Source organism: Somniosus microcephalus, chromosome 10, assembly GCF_052327205.1.
Source record: "Somniosus microcephalus isolate GS21.2 chromosome 10, FLI_Smic_1.0, whole genome shotgun sequence".
NCBI lineage: Eukaryota > Metazoa > Chordata > Chondrichthyes > Squaliformes > Somniosidae > Somniosus > Somniosus microcephalus.
In genome coordinates, this window is record NC_140996.1 from 183,160,175 (window position 1) to 183,187,103 (window position 26,929).

At 46.7% G+C, this 26,929-nt stretch overlaps 1 protein-coding gene across 1 annotated transcript in view; it reads right to left on the reverse strand.

The window, feature by feature from the left end:
* Nucleotides 1–26,929, reverse strand: part of LOC147111911 (protocadherin Fat 4) — a 142,106-nt gene that overhangs the window by 74,369 nt on the left and 40,808 nt on the right. The window contains exons 5-7 of the mRNA XM_085999299.1: nucleotides 24,251–24,425; nucleotides 13,952–14,132; nucleotides 3,766–4,016 (exon numbers count right to left, since the gene is read on the reverse strand). Of these exons, the coding sequence (XP_085855425.1) occupies nucleotides 3,766–4,016; nucleotides 13,952–14,132; nucleotides 24,251–24,425 (607 nt within the window). The remainder of the gene's footprint in view (nucleotides 1–3,765; nucleotides 4,017–13,951; nucleotides 14,133–24,250; nucleotides 24,426–26,929) is intronic.

The following is a 26,929-nucleotide window of genomic DNA, read 5'->3' on the forward strand; positions in this document are numbered from 1 at the left end:
TCTCCTCATATGCCCATCCCCTCATCCCCGGGATTAACCGAGTGAACCTTCTTTGTACTGACTCGAGAGCAAGTATGTCTTTTCTTAAGTATGGACACCAAAACTGTATGCAGTATTCCAGGTGCGGTCTCACCAATACTTTGTGCAACTGAAGCAATACATCCCTATTTTTATATTCTATCCCCCTAGCAATGAAAGCCAACATTCCATTGGCCTTCTTAATCACTTGCTGCACCTGCATACTAACCTTTTGAGTTTCGTGCACCAGGACCCCCAGATCCCTTTGTACTTAAGTACTTTCCAGTTTCTTGCCATTAAGATAATAGCTTGCTCTACGATTTTTCCTGCCAAAGTGCATAACCTCACACTTTCCAGTATTGTATTCCATCTGCCAAATCTCTGCCCACTGCCTGTCTATGTCCCCTTGCAGGTTTTTTATGTCCTCCTCACTCACTACTTTCCCTCCCATCTTAGTATCATCTGCAAACTTTGATATGTTACACTCAGTCCCCTCCTCCAAATCGTTAATATAGATTGTAAAGAGTTGGGGACCCAGCACCGACCCCTGCGGAACACCACTAGTTACTGATTGCCAGTCTGAGAATGAACCATTTATCCCAACTCTCTGCCTCCTGTTAGATAGCCAATCCTCTATCCATGCCAGAATATTACCCCCAATCCCGTGATTTTTTATCTTAAGCAATAATCTTTTGTGTGGCACCTTGTCAAATGCCTTTTGGAAGTCTAAATACACTACGTCCACTGGTTCCCCTTTATCCACCCTATATGTTACTTCCTCAAAGAACTCCAGCAAATTTGTCAAACATGACTTCCCCTTCATAAAACCATGCTGACTTTGTCCTATTAAATGATGATTATCCAAATGTCCTGTTACTGTCTCCTTAATAATGGACTCCAAAATTTTACCTACCACAGATGTTAGGCTAACCGGTCTATAGTTTCCAGCCTTCTGTCTACTGCCCTTTTTAAATAAGGGTGTTACATTAGCAGTTTTCCAGTCTGCCGGGACCTTTGCTGAGTCCAGGGAGTTTTGGAAAATTATTACCAATGCATCCACAATCCCTACCACCACTTCCCTTAAGACCCTAGGATGTAAGCCAACAGGTCCAGGTGATTTATCCGCCTTGAGTCCCATTATTTTACCGAGTACCACTTCCTTAGTGATTTTGATCATGTTTAGCTCCTCCCCCCCTATAGCCCCCTGTTTGTCCAGTGTTGGGATATTCTTAATGTCTTCTACTGTAAAGACTGATACAAAATATTCATTCCGTGTTTTTGCCATCTCCATATTTCCCACCATTAATTTCCCGGTCTCATCCTCTAAGGGACCAACATTTACTTTAGCCACACTTTTTCTTTTTATATAACTATAAAAACTCTTACTATCTGTTTTTATATTTTTTGCTAATTTACTTTCATAATCTATCTTCCCTTTCTTAATCAATCTTTTTGTTATTTTTTGCTGTCTTTTAAAGTTTTCCCATCCTCTATCCTCCCACTAGATTTGGCTACCTTATATGCCCTTGTTTTTAGTCGAATACTATCCTTAATTTCTTTACTTAGCCACGGATGGCTGTCTTTTCTTTTACACCCTTTTCTTCTCAGTGGAATATGTTTTTATTGGAAGTTGTAAAATAACTCCTTAAATGTACACCACTGATCATGTATCGTCTTACCCTTTAATCTATTTTCCCAATCCACTCTACTCAATTCCGCTCTCATACCTTCATAGTCTCCTTTATTCAAGCTTAGCATGCTTGTTTGAGATCCAACCTTCTCACCCTCTAATTGAATATGGAATTCAACCATGTTATGGTCACTCATTCCAAGGGGATCCTTTACTAGGACATTTTTAATTAATCCTGTCTCGTTACACAGGACCAGATCTAAGGTTGCTTGCCCCCTGGTCGGTTCAGTTACATACTGCTCAAGAAACCCATCCCTAATACACTCAATGAACTCATCCTCAAGGCAGCCCTGCCCAATTTGATTTGTCAAATTAATATGATAGTTAAAATCCCCCATAATTATAGATGTTCCCTTATCACAAGCCTGAACTATTTCCTGATTGATACTCCGTCCAACATAGTTGCAACTGTTTGCAGGCCTATAGACTACGCCCACTAGTGTTTTTTTCCCCCTTATTATTCCTTACCTCCACCCAAACTGTTTCATTATCCTGATCTTTTGACCCAATATCATTTCTCTGTATTACAGTGATTCCTTCCTTTATTAACATAGCCACCCCACCTCCCCTTCCTTCCTGCCTGTCCTTCCTGATCATTAAATAACCTGGTATGTTTAATTCCCAGGCATTGTCACCCTGCAGCCATGTTTCTGTAATGGCCACAAGATCATACCCATATGTAGTTATTTGTGCCATTAACTCATCTATTTTGTTACGAATGCTACGTGCATTCAGATAGACAACTTTCAAATATGTTTTGTGACACTTAGTTCCTGCTTTTGCCCTTTTTATTACTTTACCTTTTACTCCATACCTTCTGCCCCTTCCTGACATGCTCTGGTTTTTAATTTCCCCACTGCTACCTAAGTCTATGACCTTCTCTGTTGTCATTTTTATTATTTGCTCTCTAGGAACCTCCCCCCCACTAGTTAGTTTAAAGCCCTCTCTACAGCCCTAGTTATATGATCCGCCAAGACTCTAGTCCCAGCACTGGCCAAGTGAAGCCCGTCCCAACGGAACAGCTCCCTCCTGCCCCAGTACTGGTGCCAGTGTCCCAGGAAGCAAAACCCATTTCTCCCACACCAGTCTTTGAGCCACGCATTTAACTCTCTAATTTTATTTGTCCTAGCCAAATTCACTCGTGGCTCAGGTAATAACCCTTGAGGTTCTGTTTTTTAATTTGACCCCTAGCTGCTCATACTCCTTTAACAGAACCGGCTTCCTAGTCCTATCTACGTCGTTTGAAACTACCTACTGATGTAGAGGATGATGTAGACATCAATCCTACCCTGTTAAACATTTTAGGAAAGCTTAGGTCATCAAATGTATTGTTGCCTTCCAGATTGGTGCCTATTTCTTCCACAACTTCTTGTTTGAATTGATTCAATCTAGTTTCCATTCCACCCATTGCACCGAAAGTCATGAATCACATTCTTTATGACTGGGACTGTAGTACATTGTCCCACCTAGTCCTTCTTGACCTCTCTGCAACCTTCAATGTGGTTAACCACATTATCATCCACCAACACTTTTCCTCCATTGTCCATCTCAGTGTGACTGTTTTCATTTGGTTCCATTCTTAATTATCCAATCTTAGCCAGAGTACATTTAGCAATGGTTTCCCTTCCTACCCCTACACGGTCACCTCCAGAGTGATCCAAGGATCCATCTTTATAACTCTCCTCTTCCTCATCTACATGCTGTCCCTTGGTGACATCATCCAAAGTCACGAGGGTCAGATTCTACATGTACGCTGATGACTGATGATACCCAGTACCACCACTAAAACACCTCTCTTTTCCCTCTTAATCACCTCTCTCTTCCCACTTAATCTGTCTCTCTTTGGGTCAGCATTTGTTTCTCACTATACCTCTATGAAGTGCCTTAACATGATTTTTTTCTACGTTAAAGGCATTACATAAATCCAAGTTGTTGTTCTTAATTTCTTATTGGAAGATATTTATATCACAAAGCACAATTAAAGGAACTACTAAAGACTGCAGTTATGGAAATGTCTTTGTTTCATATGAATATGTAGATTTAGTTCAGGAACTTACCTTCATTTAGAATTGCAGGGACATTAGCAACATATGGGTCATTCAGGAATTGAGGTGGCTCATCATTAACATCCCCTATTATGACGAACACCGAGGCTGAACTGGACGAGGGCTGTATGTAATTTCTGTCATTAGCTAGGACAATCAGTGTATAATTTGCTTGGACTTCTCTGTCCAAAGCAGAAGTTGTGATAATTTCCCCACTGATTGGGTCAATAGAGAACGGAGACACTCCACCTTCCATTGAGTAACTAGAAATGAAATGATTACAATCTGAACAATTTAGTGGTAACATTTACAATCTACAGCTTTTCCGTTCACTGTAAAGTCTTATGTAGAAGTTACACTTTCTTACAGCTTTATATTCTGTAAAGATAGCTGCCTGGAATTTCCGCTGGGCATGATCCCCACCAACAGTGCGGTGAGGTGAGGTGAGAATGGCATCCATACGTTGCCACTGGTGTAGAGCCTGTCATAATTTCCATAGTTCAAAAGAATTTTCATAAGCTGTAGACATTGTAAATGTCTCTGATTGAGAGGTCGAGCATTGGTGGGTAAGGAGTGTTATGCTGCAGGGTTGAAAATGCTACTTCAGGAGATTAGGCTGAAGAGAAAGACCATCTTGGAACTGACAAAAAAAACTAAGATGAGCTGCAGCAGATCACTGGAAGAGAGTAATCAGGGCAATGAGTGTCAATTGAATCACCCACATGTGCTGGGCTAAAGTTTAATGACCTTTCCAGGTCGGGCAAGGTAAGATGAATCAGCCACACCTTCCAAGAATGTACTTACAAAGACCTCCCTCTCACATTGTATCAAAGTGCATGAATTGTTTACCATCACTGCCCATGAGGTAGTATGGTGCCCTTTACACCCCAGCCTTTATCTAAAAGTGTTCCTTCATTCATATCCTTACATGCAATCACCAGTCAAAAGCTTCCTATGGATTATAATAGCTAGTTGCATTATTCTGTCATCACTCTCATTACTGGCTGCATTCTGACATCTGAGTTTTACTGCATGTTACGTGAACTAACAGTAATTCTAATTTTTTTGCATTTTTTTCAAGGAGACAAAGTATATAACAGCCATAAAAAATAGGTAACAGGTGTCACCCCTCAAGCCAGCAACCTCTCAGCTCGATGAGGAAGAAGCTTTGCAGATCCTGGACAGGGAGGCTACACAGAGTGTTGGAGATGGGGAGGTAGGACAGCATGTGCAGGCTGAGGGTTTGCCATGGTATTCTGTTTCTCTTTCTGTTCCTATTGTACCCTGTATTAATTGTCAGTGAGCCATTCTACAAAATCCTCATGTTGCTCCTTCTCGGAAAGTGACATGTGAACTCTGCTTCCTCTTTTCTTCCTTTAGATGTGCTGCAGCAAGAAGCAGGCCTCTCAGCCTCTGGCGATACCAGTACTTCGCAGCCTGCACTGGCTCTCTGTCCCTTCCAAGCATGGGTTCAGAGACATCTGTTATGTATTGTGTGTTCTCCTCCCACCTGTGGTGGCGCTGTCACAGCAGATAAATGGTTGGGTGTTCTCTTGGTTAAGTTTAGCTCTCTTTGTTCGGAACTCTCCAGAACTTTCCTTTCCTTTCGAATAAAGCGCTTCATGTTTGAATCTCTGGGTTCGAGTTCTAATTGTGTCTAGGTAGAAAGGTACCGACACAACAAAGTGGCGACGAGGATCGGATGAATCTGCGTTGTGGGAACTATCTTGTTTTCGACTACAAAACACTCAGAACAGAGATTGCAGCATCACATTAACGTTACGGGTGCAGTGAGTAAACAGAAATTTTAATTTGGAACGTGAGATGGCTACTATATTAGAAAACATCGGTGATTTTGATGAAAATGTTGAGGAATGGAGCGCTTATACGGAACGTTTTGACTATTTTGTCTTGGCGAATGCGGTGGCAAACGAAAAGGTCGTGCCTACCTTTTTGAGTGTAATGGGGCCGAAGACATTCAATTTACTTCGCAGCCTTGTGCAGCCAGATAAGCCAGGAACTAAAACATATAAGCAACTAGTGGAAATTCTTGGAGCACATTTTTCACCAAAACCTCTGGTTATTGCTGAGAGATTTAGATTTCACAAACGGAATCAAGAGGAGGGGGAATCAGTGACGATGTTTACTGCTGCTTTAAAAAGGTTGTCAGAACACTGCGAGTTCAAGGAGGTGCTGAATGACACCATTAGAGACAGACTTGTGTGTGGTCTGCAAAGTGCAGCCACACAGAAGCGCCTTCTTACTGAGGACAACCTTGCTCTTGAAAAGGCCATTGAAGTTAGTGTCTCCATGGAGATGGCGGAAAAGGAGGCTCACCAGTTGAGTTCAACAGGGAGAGTTCACAAGGTGTCGTCTGAGCCTAAAGGTGCGCGGAACGGCACATGTTACCGTTGTGGGAAAACGGGCCATCACGCTAATGACTGCTGGTGTACGGAGCTGGAATGCCAAAATTGTGACAAAAAGGGTCACATTGAACGCGCCTGTAGAGGTAAAAAAAGAACAGACAGAGCTGGGAAGCATGAAAGCAAAATGCCTGTATTTGGACAAGAGAGGATAAAGAGTGTTCATTCAGTGCAGTATGATGGAACAAGCAAAACAGAGGGGAGCGACACCTCTGAGGAGGAAGAGGTGCACATACTGATGGTTGCAGGTGGTTCAAATGGCTACTGGGTGTCACCACTGGTGGAGGGACAATCAGTGCAGATGGAGGTAGACACAGGCGCGGCTGTGTCCCTTGTTTCAGACACTGTCTACAACAAAATGCTAAAGCATCTTACCCTTCAGCCAACAAACATTGTGCTAAAGACGTATACCGGCGAACCTGTGGCCATGAGAGGCGCCATTGAAGTGACAGTTAAATTGAATGGACAGACTGCGAAACTGCCACTATATGTGGTAAAGGGAAATTACCCATCGCTACTGGGACGTGCGTGGCTAGAGAAAATCACGCTGGACTGGCCTGCAGTCCGCATGTTGTCAAAAGGGGAGTCAGGTCTGACTGCAGTGTTAAACAAACATGCAGAACTCTTCAATGGGGAACTTGGGAGCATGAAAAAGATCAACGTGAGACTGGACATTAAACCTGACAGCAAGCCAAAGTTTCACAAAGCCTGACCTGTACCCTATGCAATTAGGCCAAAAGTTGAGGCTAACTTGGAGGCCTTAGTCGAGAATGGAGTCCTGGAGCCTGTGAGCATGAGCAAATGGGCCACACCCATTGTTCCTGTCCTGAAAAAGGATGGATCTGTTCGAATCTGCGGGGATTTTAAAGTGACTATTAAGCCAGTGCTGTCTGCGGAACAGTACCCTCTTCCCCTCATTGATGATCTTTTTACAGGCCTGGCCAGAGGGCAAAAGTTCAGCAAAATAGACTTATGCCAGGCTTATCTACAAATGCATGTTGATGACAAATCAAAGGAGCTGCTGACCATTGTGACACACAAGGGGCTATACAGGTACTGCCGCCTTCCATTTGGAATTACGTCGGCCCCCGCTCTATTCCAAAGGGCAATGGATCAGATTTTGAGTGGACTGCCAGGAATCCAGTGCTACCTGGACGACATCCTTGTCACTGGGACAAATGAGGAGGATCATCTTCTGAACTTGGATGCGACACTACAACGACTGAAAGAGTACGGACTCAGAGTTCGTAAAGACAAATGTGAATTCTTTCAGTCTTCAGTTGAGTACCTGGGGCATGTGATTGACGCTACTGGTCTGCATAAGGCGCCGTCAAAGGTCAAGGTGATCGTGGTGGCCCCAGCACCCCAGAATGTGAGTCAGTTACGTTCATTTCTGGGGCTACTTAACTACTATGGGAAGTTTATTCCAGACTTAGCAACATTGCTGAAGCCGTTACATCAGTTACTATGTCAAGGCAAAACATGGAAATGGACTGAACTGTGCAACGAAGCTTTCGCCCAAGCAAAGAAAGCATTGCTGAAGTCGGAGATCCTGACACACTTCGACCCAAAGCTACCCATGCAGCTAGCATGTGATGCGTCACCATATGGTGTGGGAGCAGTCATATCCCACATCATGCCTTCTGGTGAAGAGAAACCTATCGCCTTCGCATCACGCACCTTGAACAAGGCCGAGAGTAACTATGCACAGATTGAGCGCAAGGCCTTGGGAATCGTTTTTGGAATTCGAAAATTTCATCAGTACCTGTTTGGGAGAAGGTTCACACTCCTGACGGACCACCGTCCATTGACTTCAATCTTCGGGCCCCACACCGGAATTCCGTCTCTTGCTGCAAGCAGGATGCAAAGGTGGGCTTTACTGTTGTCAGGACACACATACGACATCAAATATCGCAAATCAGACTTGCACGGCAACGCAGACGATCTCTCGAGGCTGCCCTTGCCTGTTACTCCCCCAGAGCCTCATCAGATAGACATCTTCTACTTTAGACAAGTGGAGGGAGCATCTGTCATGGCAGTTCAGGTGCGAAGGTACACCCGCAACGATCCAGTCCTGTCTGAGGTAATGGACGATGTCATGCGAGGGAGAGCTATAGGAGATCCTCCTAGTTTGAAACCTTACGTTTCAAAAAGAAATGAGCTCTCCGTCCAGGCAGGCTGTCTTCTTTGGGGACGCCGTGTCATCATTCCGCCACCTCTGAGGGAACCTATACTGCAACAACTTCATACAGGCCACAGTGGGATGGTTCGGATGAAGGAAATGGCAAGAAGCTACTTCTGGTGGCCAGGTCTCGATGGAAATATTGAGGAGAAAGCCAAAACATGTTCCCCATGTCAAAGGGTCCGGAATGTTCCACAGCTGGCAACCCTACACCCCTGGGATTGGCCTGCAGAAGTGTGGCAGCGAGTACATGTGGACTTCGCCGGTCCTTTCGAAGAGAAGATGTTTATGGTAGTTGTGGACGCTCGTAGCAAGTGGCCGGAGGTCGCTGTGATGAGGTCTACCACGGCAGAGAAAACAATTGAGAAACTTGGTGAAATGTTCAGCCGTTATGGCTCACCGGAACAACTTGTAAGTGACAACGGTCCACAATTTGTATCACAGGAGTTTGCAACCTTCCTGCATGTGAATGGTGTCCAACACATCAGGTCTGCGCCCTATCATCCCTCTACTAACGGCCAGGCAGAAAGGTTCGTGCAAACTTTGAAGTATGCTATGAAGGCATCGCAAGGTGAGGGCTCAATCCACCAACGTCTGAACAGCTTCCTGTTGTCCTACAGGAACGAGCCGCATGCCACAACCAAAACTTCTCCCGCTTCGCTCATGATGAAGAGGCAGTTGCGGACAAGTTTTGACTTACTCAAACCTCCAAGGGCAGAACAGGTTGTCCATTGTCAACAACAAGCTCAAGTTGAAAAGAGAGAGAAAAGAGCCAAGGAGAGACAGTTTCACCCTGGAGAGCACGTCCTAGCTCGAAACTACAACACTGGACCGAAATGGGTTCCTGCTACGGTGATCGCGCAGATGGGCCCTGTGTCTTACACGGTTGAGACTGCTGAGGACGTCGTCTGGAGAAGACACACAGATCAACTGTTGCTAGGAGCAGAGACAGCCACAGAGGCTCCAACGGCTGGTTGGCCTGAACTGTTTCCGGATGATACTGCAAACCAGCATCCTTTGCCACAGTGCTCTTATCCAACACAGGAAGTCATAGAGACTGTTCCACCTGTGCAAACTCCTGACTTTCGACTGACACAGGCACCTTCTCTATCTAGGCTTGTGTCAATGCCTACTGCTGTGGAAGCCAGCAATGACCGCCGGTATCCTATCAGAGAGCGGCGGCCTCCAAGACGCTTGGATCTGTAGGCTTAGTGACTTACCCACAAGACTGGGGCAGAATAAACCCCAGGGTAAAGTCAGGGTTTGAGGCAGTCTACCTCTACCCTTGGTTAGTTGAGTGCATTGAAAGTAACTTACCTGTTGAGGAATAATGTGGACCTTTCATTTAAGAGGGGAGGAATATGTTATGTATTGTGTGTTCTCCTCCCACCTGTGGTGGCGCTGTCACAGCAGATAAATTGTTGGGTGTTCTCTTGGTTAAGTTTAGCTCTCTTTGTTCGGAACTCTCCAGAACTTTCCTTTCCTTTCGAATAAAGCACTTCATGTTTGAATCTCTGGGTTCTGAGTTCTAATTGTGTCTAGGTAGAAAGGTACTGACACAACAACATCCACCCTAGGAGACTTAGAGAGTAAGGCAGAGGAGAGGTCACTGGGTGACGCACAGTGCACAGGTGAGGAGGAGCAGCTGGTATATGAGGAAGAAGATGGTCATGAGTTGTTGGAGTAATTTTCACCTTCACCATTTAGGCAGTAAACTGACGGAGAGGATCGCCGATCTGTTATAGAACCCGTCAGTTTGCCCCCCAAGTGGTGAAGGTGATAATTACCCCTGTTGTCTCTTAGCTGAAGAGCCTGGTGATCTGAAACTCATGAGTACTATGATCCTAATCGAGCATCAAACGTTGGTGCAGACATTGGGGGGCCATAGCAGACAGAATGCCACAAATGGTGACTTGGGCAGAGAATTCCACTAGCAGCGAGACATTGGAGGACCATTTAACAGCACCGCGGTGCACATGCAACATGTGGCAGCTGCAGAACCATCTACAGCATAGGATTTTGTGACAGAGGGCCTTAGGGCAGTCGAAGTTTACTCTATGGAAGCCTAGATTGCTTCCATAGAGGTCAGGGTGCCATATTGGAGAAGGTTATCTTTTCCAACTTTGATAGGCTTGCTGAATGGTTGTAGGACTTTGCTTATGTCATTGGTTACATTAGGTTTGATCAGTGGCCATGTAGCACCAGTGTCTGTGATTTTAACGTGGGGGTCCTTGGTGAGGGGGGTGGGGGGTGGGGAGGGGTACCACATGCCTCTGATGCAGCTTCACCAGCTTCTCCTCCTCTTCCACAAGGCAAAGATACAGGGAATTCCCAGTGGAAAACTTATTGTGCCCTGTCTGAAATTGGGGGTTATGGAATTGGAAGCTTCAAAGCTAATGGCAAGTAGTTAACAACAGTGAACACCTGCACCCCCCTCCCAACCCACCCAAGAAAAAATCAACAAACTCAAATAAGATGTGAGGTTTCTAGAAACCATACCAATCTAGAAGCTGAGCTCTTTAAATTCATTTCTGCCTTTTCTCTGGAGTCTAGAAACACTGGACACCTGCGGGGAAAAATTGGGATGATTTGCGCCTCCCGTTAGCTCCCCGGGGGGTACTAACGGAGTGCAAAGCACCTAGCGCCTGGGCGCAGCACTGCTAACGCCTCCCGTGAAACTCAGCGGGAGTTTAGCAGTGGCGGTAGCCAGTAGCACCCTGTGGCGCTGCGCCACCGGCAATGATGTCATCGCCGTGCACAGCGTCCCAACCGCAAATTACGGTTGCTTCCCCTGACCTACCGCCGGACGATATGTCGAACAGGGTCAGGGTTGCATTTTTGCAGCCGCGGCGGCACAAATTAAAGGGCAGGTGCCGGGCGGCTTTTTTTTTTGGGCCGCCTGCCAGTACCTGCCCCCTCCTGTTTTTTCATGCGGGCTGTGATCGGTCAGCCCGGCACTCCTCTTCAGTGCCGGGGTGTTTTCCCGGCACCCCGCTCCCCAGTGGTCCAGCAGGGCCCTGGTGCGCACTGCTCTAGGCCCCTCCCCTTTAATCAGGGGTGGTAGGCCAGTAATACTGCGGCGCTAGGTGCCGACATGCATGGTGCTGTTGCACACAGCACCGCAATATTGAATGGTAGTGCCCCAGGAAGGAGCGGGCGCGCTTCCAGTAGCGCCCCACCTCCTGCTTGGGGCGCTACCACTCAGTTTATGGCGCAGGGGCACTAAAAGTAGCGTCCTGGTGAAGTTAGCGCCCCAAAGAGGGCGTGACCAAATTTTTCCCTCCTGGATTATATTGGTGAGGATGTGGCTAGATGCAATTGAAACATATAAGAGGTTAAATCTGACCTAAGATGTCACCATGCCTTTAAATATCTTGTTTGCCTTTAGCTGCCCACATATGGGCAAGCGCTTCACTGGCCAATGGAAATAATGTTGGGAAATAGGCTGAGTAAAAAAAGTGGTTGGAGTTCTGGCGGAATGGAGTTCCTGCTCACTTTCCATTATCGGCCAACCGATTTACATTGTTAAAATGCGTGGTTGGGAATGGAAATTCCAGGCTAGCTGTATGATTTACAGAGCGTTTATGCAAAGTTATTAATACAATGATAATGCAGTTTATACACATAGGCAACACATAGTTTGGATTTCACAATAAAGGCACGGTACTGTGATGTTATATATAGTTTGGATTTCACAATAAAGGCACGGTACTGTGATGTTATATATAACATAATAATAATAAGCAATGAAAGGCTATAATGCTTACCGAGGAAATATAATGATACATTTGCCTACAGGAATTAATTGATGTTTTCTTAATATGAGTAAGCATCAGTTAACAATAAGCAGGTAGCCTGTAAGTTGAAGGTTATGAGCAAAGGTTGAACTGTTGAATCAGTTGACTGAACCTAAAGAGATTAAAGAGTAAGGCCTAGAAATTGAGTGGGGTTAGCGCCCAATTAGCGGCGCTGGAGGGCATTGCGCTGGAATTATAGCCGTTTCTGAAATTGACTTGGGCCTTACCATCGGCGTTAGCCGGTAGCGCTGCGCCGGCACCGATGACGTCATCGGTGTGCGCAGCGTCCCGGTTGCCGTGGTAACCCGGCCCCAAGCCCAAATTCAGTTGCGCCCGCCTCGCCCGTGGCAGGCGCAACCAACGATTGTGGAAAGGGTTCTTACACGCCTTTGCGCCGGCGCATAAAGGTGGAGCGGCGGCCGGCCGCGTTCCCGGCGGCCGCCTGCCCGCACCTCCCTTCCCGGACTTCTGCATCACCCCCCCCGCGGCCCTGATGTGTGTGTGCTGCGAGCCCAGCACTTCCCCGAGGTGCCGGGCTCAGATGTCGGGGGAATCCGCCGGTCAGTTGTCGGCTGCAGGCAGCTCCTCCTTAACAGAAGGAGGAGGCCTGCAGTTCCCCAGCCTGCCGCACCGCATCGGGTGCCGCAGCGGGGGATTAGCGCCGGAAAACCCAATTGAACGCCCGTTTTGAGGCGCTAAAACCCTCCTTTAGCGCCCGCCGCCGTCTGGGCCCGGCGCAACCGAATTTTCGTCGGGCGCTGCCGCATTAACGCTGGCGCAAAATTTCTGGCGCTACAGCCCTGGCGAACCCACAACCCAATTTCTAGGCCTAAGTGTATGTGGTTGAGGGAGTGTGTGTGTGTGCGTGCGTGTGTGTGATGCTTTAGAAATGAACAAAGAAATCAATTGCAAAGTACATCTTTTGTTGACTTGAACAGAATAGCATTGAAAACTATGCCACCCACCCATCTGAAATGAATAATGTTGAGATGTGGGCAATGATAAGAGTTCAATTAAGAGTAAAATTATAAAAATTAATTTATTGAAACAGCTTCTTTAATATCAAAATAAGTTAGGAGTCTTACAAATACAGTATTAAGTTTAGTTAAAGTCTGATAAAGTGTTTTTAAGTGACTACATAGAATGTACAGCACAGAAACAGGCCATTCAGCCCAATGGGTCCATGCTAGTGTTTATGCTCCACACAAGTCTCCTCCCACCCTTCTTCATCGAAACCTATTAGCATAAACTTCTATCCCTTTCTCCCTCATGTGCTTATAACGTAAGTTTCTTCACAACTGTGGAATATTTACAGATGCTGCTCTTAAGATGCCCATTTTTTCCAAAGGAGCCCAGGGGCTAATGAAGTGAAATCACTTTTAAGTTAAGTTTGGTGAAAATCCCAAAATGTCCCATCTAACAGATTTGTGAATGAGACACAGATGATTCCAGGTAGTTGTATACTTTAGACAGATGCAGGTGAGGTCAGGACACTTCCCCTGTTTAAATATAAAACTATTGATATGTTGCAATAATTTTGAGGTGCTTCTTATAAACACACAAACATTAATGGTTTTAGGCATTGCTCAGTTGAGAGGGAACTCAGTCTCTGGTGCAGAAAGCAAGCAAGATTTTTTAATTATTGAAGTAAACAAATTAATATTGACAGGCAAACAGATGGATGGAAAGATGGAGGGAAGGTACCTTTATATGAACATTTCAGATTTTAACAAACATGTAATATTTCTCAGATGGGTCTCTGTGTGGTGGTCAGCAAAACTGTGATGATATCATACCTGATTTGTCCATTCTCTCCAGCATCTGGATCAACAGCATGGATCGTTAAAACCGTTACACCAATGGGGGCAGCTTCACTGACAGTGACAGTGTACAGACTTTGGTCAAAGAGAGGAGTGTTATCATTGAGGTCATCAACAATGATTATGATTGTTCCAGAGCCAGTCAATGGTGGAACACCTACAAAATTCAAAGAATTTGATCAAGATTGCAATATATTATCCCATTACTGCTAAAGAAGCTTGCCAACACTTCCGCTTTGTCTCTTGCACTCTTGTACTGGGTTGCACTAGGGTTGAAGATGGAAATGTTCATGGAACCTTCTTCTCATGTTAATTGTCTGGTTCTTCACTACCATGCTTGACTGGATGTGGTAAGGCTAGGCAGTATCGCTCTAATCTGTTGTTTCAGATACCGAACCGGCATGGGAGGCATTAGAATGGTGACGGTCAGAAAGATGGGTTTTGAAGAGGTTTTTAAAAGTAGAGAGACGGGTATAAGGAGAGAGGACCAAGGTAGCTAAAAGCTCTGCCACCAATGCTGGGGTGAAGGGGTGAGATACACAAGAGGCCAGAGTAAGAGGAAAGGTGCATTTGGAGGGAGGATTTAGAAGATTACAGACAGAGGATGGGGTAAGGTCCGTAGGCTACTGCTTTTGGTATGCAGGTAGTTGGATAACTAGTTGGTGCCTCGCTCTAAGGAATACTTGGTTCTGTTCCTGGCATGCTCTTTTACACTTGCCATTGAACCAATATTAGTCTCTTGGCTTGATGATGGTGGAACTCCAATGTGTCCAAAACTCTGCTGGATCTATCCTATCATTCACAAAGTCCCATTCACCCATAACTCCATCCCAGCTGATCTACACTGGGTCCCTGTCCCCCAAGGGATTAAAATCAAAATCCTTATTCTTGTCTATAAATCCATGAGCTTACCCCATCCTCTGTCTGTAATCTTCTAAATCCTCCCTCCAAATGCACCTTTCCTCTTACTCTGGCCTCTTGTGTATCTCACCCCTTCACCCCACCATTGGTGGCAGAGCTTTTAGCTACCTTGGTCCTCTCTCCTTATACCCGTCTCTCTACTTTTAAAAACCTCTTCAAAACCCATCTTTCTGACCGTCACCATTCTAATGTCTCCCACGCCGGTTCGGTATCTGATTTCTTTACACCTATTTGTGAAGAGCCTTGGGAATTTTCTTTACATTAAAGGCAATACATAAATACATATTGTTCTTTTGAAAATGAAACAAGTGAAAGTGCATTTATTTATGCAGTCAATAGTAACTTAGGGTCGGTTTCAAAATCCTGGAATTCTCCACCTAACACCATTGTGGGAGCACCAGCGTCACAAGGACTGCAGTGGTTCAAGGAGAAGTGTCACCACCACCTTCTCAGGGTAACCAGGGTTGAGCAATAAATGTGGCCTTGCCAGTGTCATCCACCTCCTGAGAATAAATTTAAAACTCTAAATCTCAAAGTGAAACCTGAAAGTTTACAGAAAAGTCAAAATACTAAAGAGCACGGGCTAGAAATTCAGTGGGCTTTGCGCCCAGTTACCGCCCAAATAGGGTTTCTGCGCCAGTGTAAGAGGGTGCGCTGATATTCAGCGCTGCGGTAATGGCGGCGGTAGCCGGTAGCGCTGCGCCGACACCGATGACGTCATCGGTGTGCGCAGTGCCCCGGTTCCGCCCCGCTTCTGGCCCAAACCCCATATTTAGTTGCGGCCGCCTCTTCTGCAGCGGCCGCAAACAGCGATTGAAAAACGGGGCCGTACTGCTGCGCTACTGGGGCGCTTTAAGGTGGAGGTACGGCCGGCCGCTTTTTCGGCGGCCGCCTGCCCGCACCTCCTTCCCCGGCCTCCTCCACCCCCCCCCCCCCCCCGCGGCATTGCCGGCTGCTTTCCGCGAGCCCGGCACTTCTCCGTGGTGCCGGGCTCATTTGCCGGCACAATCCAGCGGCGATCTCCCCGTTGCAGGCACCTCCACCTTAAGAGAAGGAGGAGGCCTGCAGTACCGCAGCCTGCCGCACCACATCGGGTGGCGCAGCGGCACTTAGAGCGCTGATATTCAGTTTCAGCGCCCCAAGCGGTGGCGGGCACACCCTGGAATAGCGCCCGGTTACGACTTGGGGCGCAAAAAGTGAATATCGGACGGTCGCACATGGCTCCGCGCCCAGCGCTAACTTTTGGCCGTTAGCCAGCTGGCGGGGCCATAGTGAATTTCTAGGCCCACTAGTTTAAATTTTTTTTTAAAGGATCAAGGAAAGACATGCATTTATATAGCGCCTTTGACGACCTCAGGACATCCCAAAGCGCTTTACAGCCAATGATGTACTTTTGAAGTGTAGTCACTGTTGTAATGTTGAACCAGTGCTTAAAGTCAAAATTTTGATAAAGAAACAAGTTGCTCCAAATTTAACACTCACACCTTTCCAAGAGAGGCCATCACATAGCGATCCGGAACAGCAGCCCTGCCTGTTTTCCTTTCCCCTCCTTCACCAACAGGCTGTCCCCACCCTTTTCTGTTTTTCTCTGTATACAATTTAGTTATTAGTTTTTGCCTCTCCAAAGGAACATTCTATTCACTGATTTTTGTCTACCTTCTCGCAAGTTCATTTTTGTTTTGTACAAAGTACTCTGTCCATAGATTTATACTGATAAGAACAAACATTGTGTTTACAGATTGAACCTGTGATGATGAGAATTTCTGACATTTCGTTTTTTGTTCCTTTAAGCTGCCTTAAAATTTTAGCATGTCAGATTTCTGTGGAAGACAGTCCAATGAATCACAGAATTTCAAATAATAAGCTAGTTCTTTTTCTCGGCTAATCACCCTCTAGCAGAGACTAATGTATTCCCCATCATTCACATTGTTTCTTCACATATATCCAGGAATCATTTTGTTTTCCTCAAGGTTTTGCTCAAAGCAGTGCAAGATTTTTCATCGTCTAGTTATGTCACAGGCCTGACTCATGGGCCATGATATTAAACCCTCCCCCCAGCCCCGCACGATGGGTGGGAGGAGGTTGGGGAGAGATCAAACCCTAAAAAACGTGAAACGCGACCTTAACCCGCCACATACGTGCCTGCCGCCATTTTTGCGGCAGCAGATAGCGAGGCGTGCGAGTGTCCCGTCTTGGAGGCGGGACACTTCATTAACATATTTAAACCAGGCTCACACCGTGCAGTTAGGAGCCTGGTTTAAATTTAACTGCTGCCGGCCGGGTTTCCCAGGGCTCGGGAAACCCTGCAGCGAAATGGAGGCGGGAGCTGCCGGCTCCAGCAGGTTAGTGATTTTTAAAGCACTCTTCATGGGCCAGGAGGAGCAGGAGCGCTCCCCCAAGCCCCGCAAGCAAACCTTCGGCCTCCCTTCTGCCGATCGTGGCCTCTCTCCAGCCTCTGCCACGATCGCCGACCTCCACCCCAACAAGCACCGATCTGCAAACTGCTCCCCTCCCAATAGCCGGGGTCTGTCCCAAAGGGTCCCCGGCTGTGACCTCCTGCTGCTGGTATTCCCACCCGGCAGCCGGCCAGCCTCTCAATTTGGCTGGCTGCTGGGCAGGAAATGGAATCAAAAAATTATAATGAGGTTCTGCAGTTAAATTTGGCAGGACCTCCCCGTTGCCAGCCATGCCGGATGTCCCCTGCACCCTCCCGCCTCCTCGTAAATATCGGGGCCATGGTGTCAATAATTATTTTATTTCCAGTCTCCAGCCTCTCTTTTGTTGTTCTCTTGCTATATTCTTGGGCTCCTTTTTCAGCCTTTGCATGTGTTGGCCGTGCCTTCTGTTGCCAAGGCCCTAAGCTCTGGAATTCCCTGCCTAAACCTCTCTGCCTTTCTACCGCTCTTTCCTCCTTTAAGACGCCCCTTAAAGCCTACCTTTTTGACCAAGCTTTTGTTCACCTGCCCTAATTTCTCCTTATGTGGCTCGGTGTCAAATGTTTTTGTCTTATAATACTCCTGTGAAGCACCTTCGGATGTTTTACTACATTAAAGGCACCATATAAATACAAGTTGTTGTTTTTGTTTAAAGCAGTAACTTTGCCCTTTTAGTGCTGAACTGATTCATTGGCTCCATTGGTTTTATGTACACCTTTAGCACTTTAAGCCACCCAATCATATGTGAGGTGTTAGAGGTCACTATAACCTGGATTGCCCAATAAACTATCTGAGTCAGGAATTCAATTGTGAAATTTAGCTCTTAATTCATTGTATCAGAAACTTCCATTAAATTGAATGGCTTTTGGGTGGGAAAATGAAGTATTCTTGTGAGGAAAAAGTGCTAAAGTGCAGTTCTGCTAAATCAAGGAATAAGGTATGCTTAGGACATGATGAAATAATTAATAAGCGATATCAGTAACCTTAACCACACCTTTCCAGTCACCAACAGTGCCACGCTCCTTACCTTTCCTCTATCACTGACCATCATATTGTCCTCTTTCCTTCAACACAAAAATAAAAGCCAACAGAAAATGCACATTCCAATCCAAATTTGTAAATTAAATCATGACATAATGCATTCAAAAATAAATGAATTACCCTTGTGCATTCCCTTAGTGTCTCTTCTGTGTGCCTCTGCCTCTCTTAGTGCTCCTATGAGGAGCTTCCCCAGTGACTGCAGCATGGGTGGTGGAAGGCTGCTAACCTTCAACTGAGGAAACTCAGATGGCCTCAGAGGGCGACCTCGAGCAGCTCTCGGCCTAAAAGGCTCGGCTTCAGGCTGCACCATATTGGCCTAAACTATAGCAGTCTGGGCTGGCTGGCTGGCAGACAACAGCAAGGGCATTGGCAGAGTGGCAGGGGCATGAATGCCCTCATCCTGAGAGAGGGTAGCAGGTTTGTACTCCATGGAGCCACTGCCACTCTCCCAGGACGACACCTCAGCAATCCTAGTAATCTGTTGGATCATAGATTAATGGACTGCTGTGATGCCCTGGATGTCCCTTTGAACACTGGTATCCAGAGCCATGATGGCAGCAATCTGAGCTTGCATGGCAGCAGGCATACCTTTGGTGGAAGCTGCTTGTGCTGCAATGGAAGCCGAGATGTCGGTCATCTGGCGCTGCATCATTCTGGGATCCAGAGGTGCGCTGATTGAGGTGACCACCCGTTCCATGTTGGAAAGGATGGGCTCCAAGCTCTGTGCAAAGCCCTGTGTCAATTTGGTGCTGGACTCCTCCATTCTCCATGACATTGTGCGCAGGCTTTCCAGTACACCAAGCTATTGGGTGTGTACACCCATCAGCCTTCTTTTGTAGCCTGGCCCATCGAAGTCCTCATCTGAGTCCTTTGCAGCAGAACTAGTGTGCAACTTTACCCTCCAGCGAGCTGGCAACTGCGCTATCTCCCCCCCACCCCCCGCACTGGCTCCTGTGCACTTGTGCCCGGGTGTCTCACCATGTGCAGATCACTCCTCTATCCTCGCCTCTAAAATATGAGCAGGGTCAGTATCTGAGCTGGTAGCTGCAACTGTGAGATTGAGTGACGGTGTCTGTTTATCTTCACTTTCTTCTTCCCCTACCTCCACTGACTGGGCAGGTTCCAGTTCTTGGGTATCTGAAATTAAAAAGGGACATGGGTTGGGTTGTCGTGAGCGGAGAGGAGAAAGTAAGAAGCTTACACCCTCTGCAGCTTCTCACTCAGAAGAGATTGAGGGATGAGGGAGAAGGAGGATAGGTTTGTGGATACCCTCATCATCAATCGCTTCAGCGCCACTAGTGGCCATGGCCTCAGCGATGCCCCTTCCCATGATGGCCATCACTGTCTCCTCCATGGGGTTTAAAACAGGCAGGAGAGCTTGTCCTCCTCCAGTTCATTGCTGTTGTCTACTGTTATGTGCCACCTTCTCCTGCAAGAAAGAGGGAAGTGTGTCAGTGAGTGTCCTGCAATATGTTTGGGTGATGTGGCTGTCATGTTTGAAAAGCTTCCAATGTGTGTGAGCTGTGAATTGTGGGTGCAAGGCTTACAACAGTGCTAAGTGTGTGAGGGTGAAGTAAATCATATGAATTTTAGGGTTGAGTACTGATTGATGGAGATTATTGGTAGGTGAGTGATGGGGATGTAGTGAGTTAAACAGTGGATGAGGCTAATGGTGCAGTTGGCAGGATATGCCATTTAAAGATGAACGCACTCACCTTGACAACTCATGTGAGTTCATTAAACTTCTTCCTGCACTGCATCCAAGTTTGAGGAGCAATACTCCTGACATTGACTCCCAGCACCTATTCCAACCACAATGCATCTCCCCTTTAAGAGGTGCAGGCTGCCTTTAAGTAGCTCTAGCTACTTGCGATATCGGGCCCCCTGCTGATGCGTGCAGCCGATAAACAGCATGGGGAGTGCCGGCTGCGCGCAGCAATCATTTAAAACATCAGGCAGCATGAATTTGACGTGCTGCCTGCATTTCAATCAACGGGCGTGGGTTAATTGTGCATCGCGAACCCCACGCCCATTTTTGGGGGTTATCCAATTTAACCCCTCTGTGTGCAATTTGAAAAAACACTGACAGAGTTGTCAAGAGCTGTTCTGAGGTTGCATTTCAGAATCAGTGCTGCTTTGGAAATAAAGTGATCCAAATGCTGAAATGGATCATTAAGTGCTAGTGTTTACCTTGAGAGCAAACACTTAGATCCATTATTGTAGCATGTCCTTAATGCAATGCACTTAAGACCCCAATATTGGTATCTGCTTTCCTGATGAATTTTTCCTCACCCATGAAATTGTATTTTATGCAAATTTGAATGTCTTTGGTTGCGAGTGGAATAGCTTTCAACACATTAAACTTTTCTGATGACGCCCTGTAGGCTTCTTTCTGGCTGCTTCCATTAATTACTTTGCAAGGGTATACATATTTGCTGATTAGGGCTTTCGTAGTTATCCCAGTTAACTGGATAATTAATTATTATAGTTTTTGACTGTTCTGGCTACTGGAGCTAATCGACTTCAGGGTTGAATCAACTCATGTTCCAGAGGGTGCTCACAGATGTTTGTGGACAGATTGCCTTTGCGAAAATCACTGGATGTTTTCTCCCTTTTTGAGTTACTAGAAACTGCAAAGAATAAAGACAATCCCAATGTGATTTTAAAAGAGCAGCAAGTTATTCCCATCCCTCATCCCCAATAATTAATTAGCCTGCCAATACTCACGACATAAGCTTACACACAAAGAATTATTAATTGGGAAAGGCACTAAAGGGCAGCTGACTCTTTCTTTGTCATAGGCAATTGCCTATTAAAAGTCAGCCATGCACCCTCTTTTTAAAGGGGCACAACCAATAAAAACTGTAACTTAACAACAAAGTTTAAAGGAAACTTAACAAATTAAATTAAAATTGTATTCCCAGGGGTGATGATGCACTCCAGTCCCTCCAGTGCCCACCGGTCGCAGAAGGCCTCGAGTGTGCCGGCGGACACCGTGTGCTCCATCTCCAGGGCCACCCGGGTGCGAACGTGGCCACAGAAGAGAGGCAGGCAGTCGGGCAGAATGACCCCCTCGACCACCCGCTGCCTGGACCTGTTGATGGCCACCTTGGCCAGGCCCAGGAGTAGTCCCATGAGGAGGTCCCCCGACCTGCCCGTTCCCCTCCGCACCGGGAGACCAAAGATCAGGAGCGTAGGACTGAAGTGCAACCAAATATCGAGGAGCTGCCCCTTCAAGTAGTGGAAGAGGGGCTGCAACCTCTCACATTCAACGTATACATGGAACACAGACTCCTCCAGGCCGCAGAAAAGGCAGGCAGCCTGGGAGTCCGTGAACCTACTTAAACCCTTATTGCACGGGACTGCTCCGTGCAACACCCTCCAGGCCAAGTCCACAATAGATAAAGAGAGGACTCCCGCATAGAGGGCCCTCCATTGGGAACGCCCGCCTCCTCCAGACTGTAGGGCAGCTGATGTGCATGGACTCGTACCTCAATAAGAATCAGCACAATAGAGAAGGGCAGAAATTAGAAGGGTAAAAAAAATATATATATGCCCTAGGGCAGTAGAGTGGCACAGTGCAGTGGTGTAGCAACATCTTGCTTCATAGAACAGTGGTATAAGCCCCACATTTCCCTACATGGTGGGGGGAATTCTCCGCCATGATTCCACCCAAAATCGGGCAGGATCATGATAGAAAATGTCAGAAGATTTGAGCGGTTAGGCCTATTACCACTTCATTGCCTAACCAGGATTTCTGTCCCCCTGCCCCCACTGCTACTTTCTCCTTTCCCACCTGCCACATTGGGGGGGCAGGGGGTGGCTTAGGGTCCCAGCAAAATTCCATGCTCTCTGCCACAACTGCCGCTACTTCCCGAGGCTGCCACGTGGAAATGGGAGTAAGCCCTGGGAATCAGCAGTATGTACACAAACAGGAGGGAGACGGTTGTTGCAGCCTCCTCTCTCTCCAGCTGGCCCTAGCCTCGGCCTCAGTCTTGTCCTCATACCAACCTTCGACAGCACTTCTATCACTTTAAGTCCCTCACCAGATCTTCAAGTGCACCTCCACTGTAGCACTGCTGGAGTTTCCTGACTGGCATTGGCAGGCTCCTGCTTGACAGTAGGAATCCCTCTGTGCATCTCTAATAAACCCTAACCCAGGAAAATAGATGAGGACTGGGACATAGACGGAGGGATGGGTGGAAGTACCACGCTGCCAAAACTCTACCCCAAAAAGGAAAGTCCAGGCCGGTGAATTCTTGATCTCAACCACTTAGTTTGTTGGCTGTAAACAGGCTACACTACTACTACGCCACCAAGATGGCAGCTGCTAGTTCACTTTTGTATCTGGCACGTCAAAACAGCTATGTCCTCTATAATTGCTCCAGATTTATCTGCTGCAAACTGGTGTTGAGACAAAAGTCAGGCTGTGGACTCAATTTTCAATTAGTCCCTTCAGAAAAAGAAAGTAGTAAATTGTTCTAAGTATAGTTTAGGAACCTATCCCTGGAACACTGATGAACACATGAGACAGGCATTCTAATGGCACATTAACATTTTCAGTCATGATACAAACGCGAGTCCAGAACTGTGTATGTATGGGGATTAAAGTAAAATTTTACTGAAGATTTATATAAAAACAAAAATACTTTGTGTAAGCTTTTCCTAACAAGTTCCTCAGCTCCCTAGGCCTGATACCAGTGTACTCTTTTGGTGAAGCAGTAAACAAATAAACTGTAAATTAAAACATTAAAGGAAACTTAATAAATTAAATTAAAATTCCATTGCCTGGGGTGACGATGCACTCCAGTCCCTGCGATGCCCACCGGTCGCGGAAGACCTTGAGCGTGCCAGTGGACACCACGTGCTCCATCTCCAGGGCCACCCGGGCGCTGATACCAGTGTATGGTACAGTGCTCCAGCGACATGTGGCCTCTGCCCTGTTTACGAGCCATGTCAGCAGGGATGTATAAAACCTATTCAAGTTACAAGAGATGGGGGTAATTTCCAGCTTTGTTGCTTGGGGACTAACCTGGTGGAGTGGATTTCCCACCCGCCTGATTTCAATGGAACGATAATCGGGCGAGTTCTATAAAGGGCGGGCGATCTGTTCCACCAAGTTACCACCAGGTGAATATTACCACCATAGATTCAATTTGTATGGACTTGGCACAATGTGATTCAGCTCTGAATGTGTGTGTAGGGTTCATTAATGTCGTTTTGTGCTTTTAGTGAACAGTGGGGCCAATTTTAACTAGCTCCTCTGGTGTAAATGAGTATGCTGTGCTTCAACTGAGAGGCTGTGACTGCCCTGTGCCACCTGGTACAGCAAGACCTCCACCAATGCATCTGAAAGCCTGGGTATCCTTGCATGTACCATCTCTCACCGAATGTTCAGTAGCAACAACCACAGAAACACACCAACAAAAAAGAAAGAAACTTCGCTTTAAATAGGATCCGCGCCCAGCAGAAATCCCGCCTTCCTAATCGGTGAGCTGTCTGTCAGCGCTGGAAGCCTGTGGACAACTCACCAATGAGATTCAAACGAGGCCCAACCATCAAAATGGTTCAGGCTGCTCCCTGAATCCATCGGGCGAGTGGCTCACTGGATGCCCAAACAGTGGCAAAAGTGAAAATCAATCCCAGCAAAAGTAATATGGGGCCTGAATTTCCTCTTTAGTTGCCTTCAATTAATACAAGGCTGAACCATAAGTCAGTTGCTGATCCACTCTGCAAGGGGGAAGAGAAGAAAGTGGGCAAGATAAAAACCATCAGGGCAGGGAGAATGGAGTAAAAACACATTTAAAGAAAAGTTTTGACTGCAGTTGCGATCATACATCTCGACTTTCTGCTTTTTCATTAAGTATCTGTGCATTACCTGCATCTGTGGCAGTCACCAGCAGCATGTATTCTCCCCGAATTTCTCTGTCTAGGCTCTGCAATAGGCCGAGTCCTCCATTTGCTGAGATTGAGAACTTGCCATCTTCATTTCCACGGATAATCTGGTAAATCAATTTACTGTTGGAACCCAGGTCGTCATCACGCCCCAGCACCTGGGAAACACAGCAGGGCCAGACTAAGTAATTGTTTTCAAATAATAATGTTTTATAAGTGCTTCTGTACACAGTCAATGTGCTTGTCCTGAAAGTCCACTGCTTATAATGTTTTACTGAACTTTTTGAACTGCTGTGTTCTTTCCATCTACAGTTCAATTGGAAAATTTTTAGTGTTAGGATATCAGCTTCCAGATGAATTGTTCTGAATTTATCTGGAGTAAATATACAATCCTGCTACTGTCACAGTATTTTGATAGCGCTCAGTCTCCTTTAAAGAGGAACTGTCTTCATAACAAAGTGTCTTGGAAACTTTTTTTTATTTGATACCAAATATACAGTGCGTGGATGTAAATCATAGTAAACCAGTCACTGGTTGTTCTCTTTTGATCACAGTCACTGGTTGTGTGTCCTCTAGAAGGGGTTGGATGATAACAGGATTGACTGATACTGAGGTTGCCAGATTGAGTCCCTCAGCTGATCTACCATTTAAAATTCCCAGGTGTAGCACATGTGAAAGCTTGCTATTGCTACTTAATCTTAGTTAAATGACCCACAAATATTATGAGGAACTCCTCCCAATTTGTTTCAGCTGTCATTGTTGCCAGAACTATTTAAGCCCTTGTTATAGCGAAGGCCCTTTATGTGAGTGGGATGGCATAGTTAAATACACCTGACCTGGTTGGTAGTTAGTGGTATCTTCCTTGCTGTGAGTGTCAGAGGAATTTGAAGCACTATGGGGGTGATTTTCCCAGCCCTGAGGAGGCGGGTCAGTTCGTAAAATAGCAAAAAGTAAGCGCGGGTTCGGAACCCGCCTCCAACCCACCTCCGCGCAACTTTGCCAGAGGCGGGCTTCAGGAGTGTGATTCAGTCCCACCTCCAAAAGGTGGGATAGGCAGTTAAGACCCTTAACAAGCGCTTAAGGGCCTCTGTAATCCTATTTTGTTATTTCCCCACATTTTCAACGTGTTGCACGACCCTCTAAACCACGCCAGCTAATCCTGGCGGGTTGACAAGTGGCTGGCCTCCTCACAGCTGCAGCTCCACCATAAAAACAGAGCTTTCAATGGGGATCAGTTGGAGGTGGCAGAACTTTTGTTGCACAGGTTTTTGAACACTTTTTCCAGGCCTACTGAAGTCGGAGGTGGTGCAGCTGAGATCTATCAACTTTGGGACCTCCTGGGAAAACCCTCTCCCCACTTGGACTGAGTGCTTCCCCAACGGAGGTATCTACCAGCAGCATGGGGACCATTTATTTCCTTTCATCATGGACATCAGATTCAGACGAGGAGCAGCCACAGCAGCAACAGAACCAGGCAGAACAACAGCAGCAGGAGCGCCAACCTGCTGCTCACCCACCTGATGCTGCACAGGGCAGAAGACGCCAGCGCATGGAAGCACGTCGTCGCAGTAGATACCCCCAACACGGTTTACAGACAGAGGATGAGCTACCTCAACATGAGTGAGCAGCAGTGCCAAAGGAGGCGGAGACTTTCACGAGCGATTGTAAGAGACATCTGCGCACTGCTGCACCAACACCTGGTGCCCAGAAGAATGGGTGGATACCCCTTACCAGTGCCTGTCAAAGTCACCACCGCACTCAACTTTTTTGCTTCAGGTTCCTTCCAGGGATCATCAGCAGATATCAGCGGCATCTCCTGGTCAGCTGCCCACAGTTGCATCACACAGTTTACTGATGCCCTCTTCACAAAGGCGCACAATTACATCCGCTTCTCAAGGGATCAAGCAAGTGTCACCGCGCATGCGGTTGGATTCGCAAATATGGCAGGCTTGCCAAAGGTGCAGGGCGTCATAGACTGCACACATGTGGCCCTTAGGGCATCCCATTACAACCCAGCTATTTCTATCAACAGCAAGGGCTTCTACTCCATCAACGTACAACTGGTGTGTAACCACAAGAAGGAGATTTTGCATATTTGCGCCAAGTACAGTGGCAGTTGCCATGACTCTTTCATCCTACAGCAGTCTAGTGTGCCTCCGCTCTTCAATCCACCAAACCAACTTAATGGATGGCTACTTGGAGACAAGAGCTACCCCCTGAAGACATGGCTAATGATGCTGCTCAGAGGGCCATTGAACAAAGCTGAGGAGTGCTACAATGCCAGCCACATTTCGACCAGGTCCATCATCAAACAAACCATCTGCTTGCTGAAGATGCGATTCAGATGCCTTGACCGATCAGGTGGAGCCCTACAGTACTCAACAGCCAGGGTCTCCATTATGGCCGTGGTCTGCTGTGCGCTGCACAACATGGCACATCATCATGACTTACAGCTTCCTGAGGAGCAGGTGGCTCAGTACATAGCCTCCTCAGATGAAGAGGAGGAGGAGGATGACGAGGAGGAGAATGATGACCAAGCGGAGGTGCATCAACCAGCAGCAGCAGCAGCACGCGAGCACATTGCTGCCCGGAATGCAAGGGATGCACTCATCTTGGCCACATTTGCTTAGGCTGCCCATTCTAGCACATGTGCTTGGCTCCT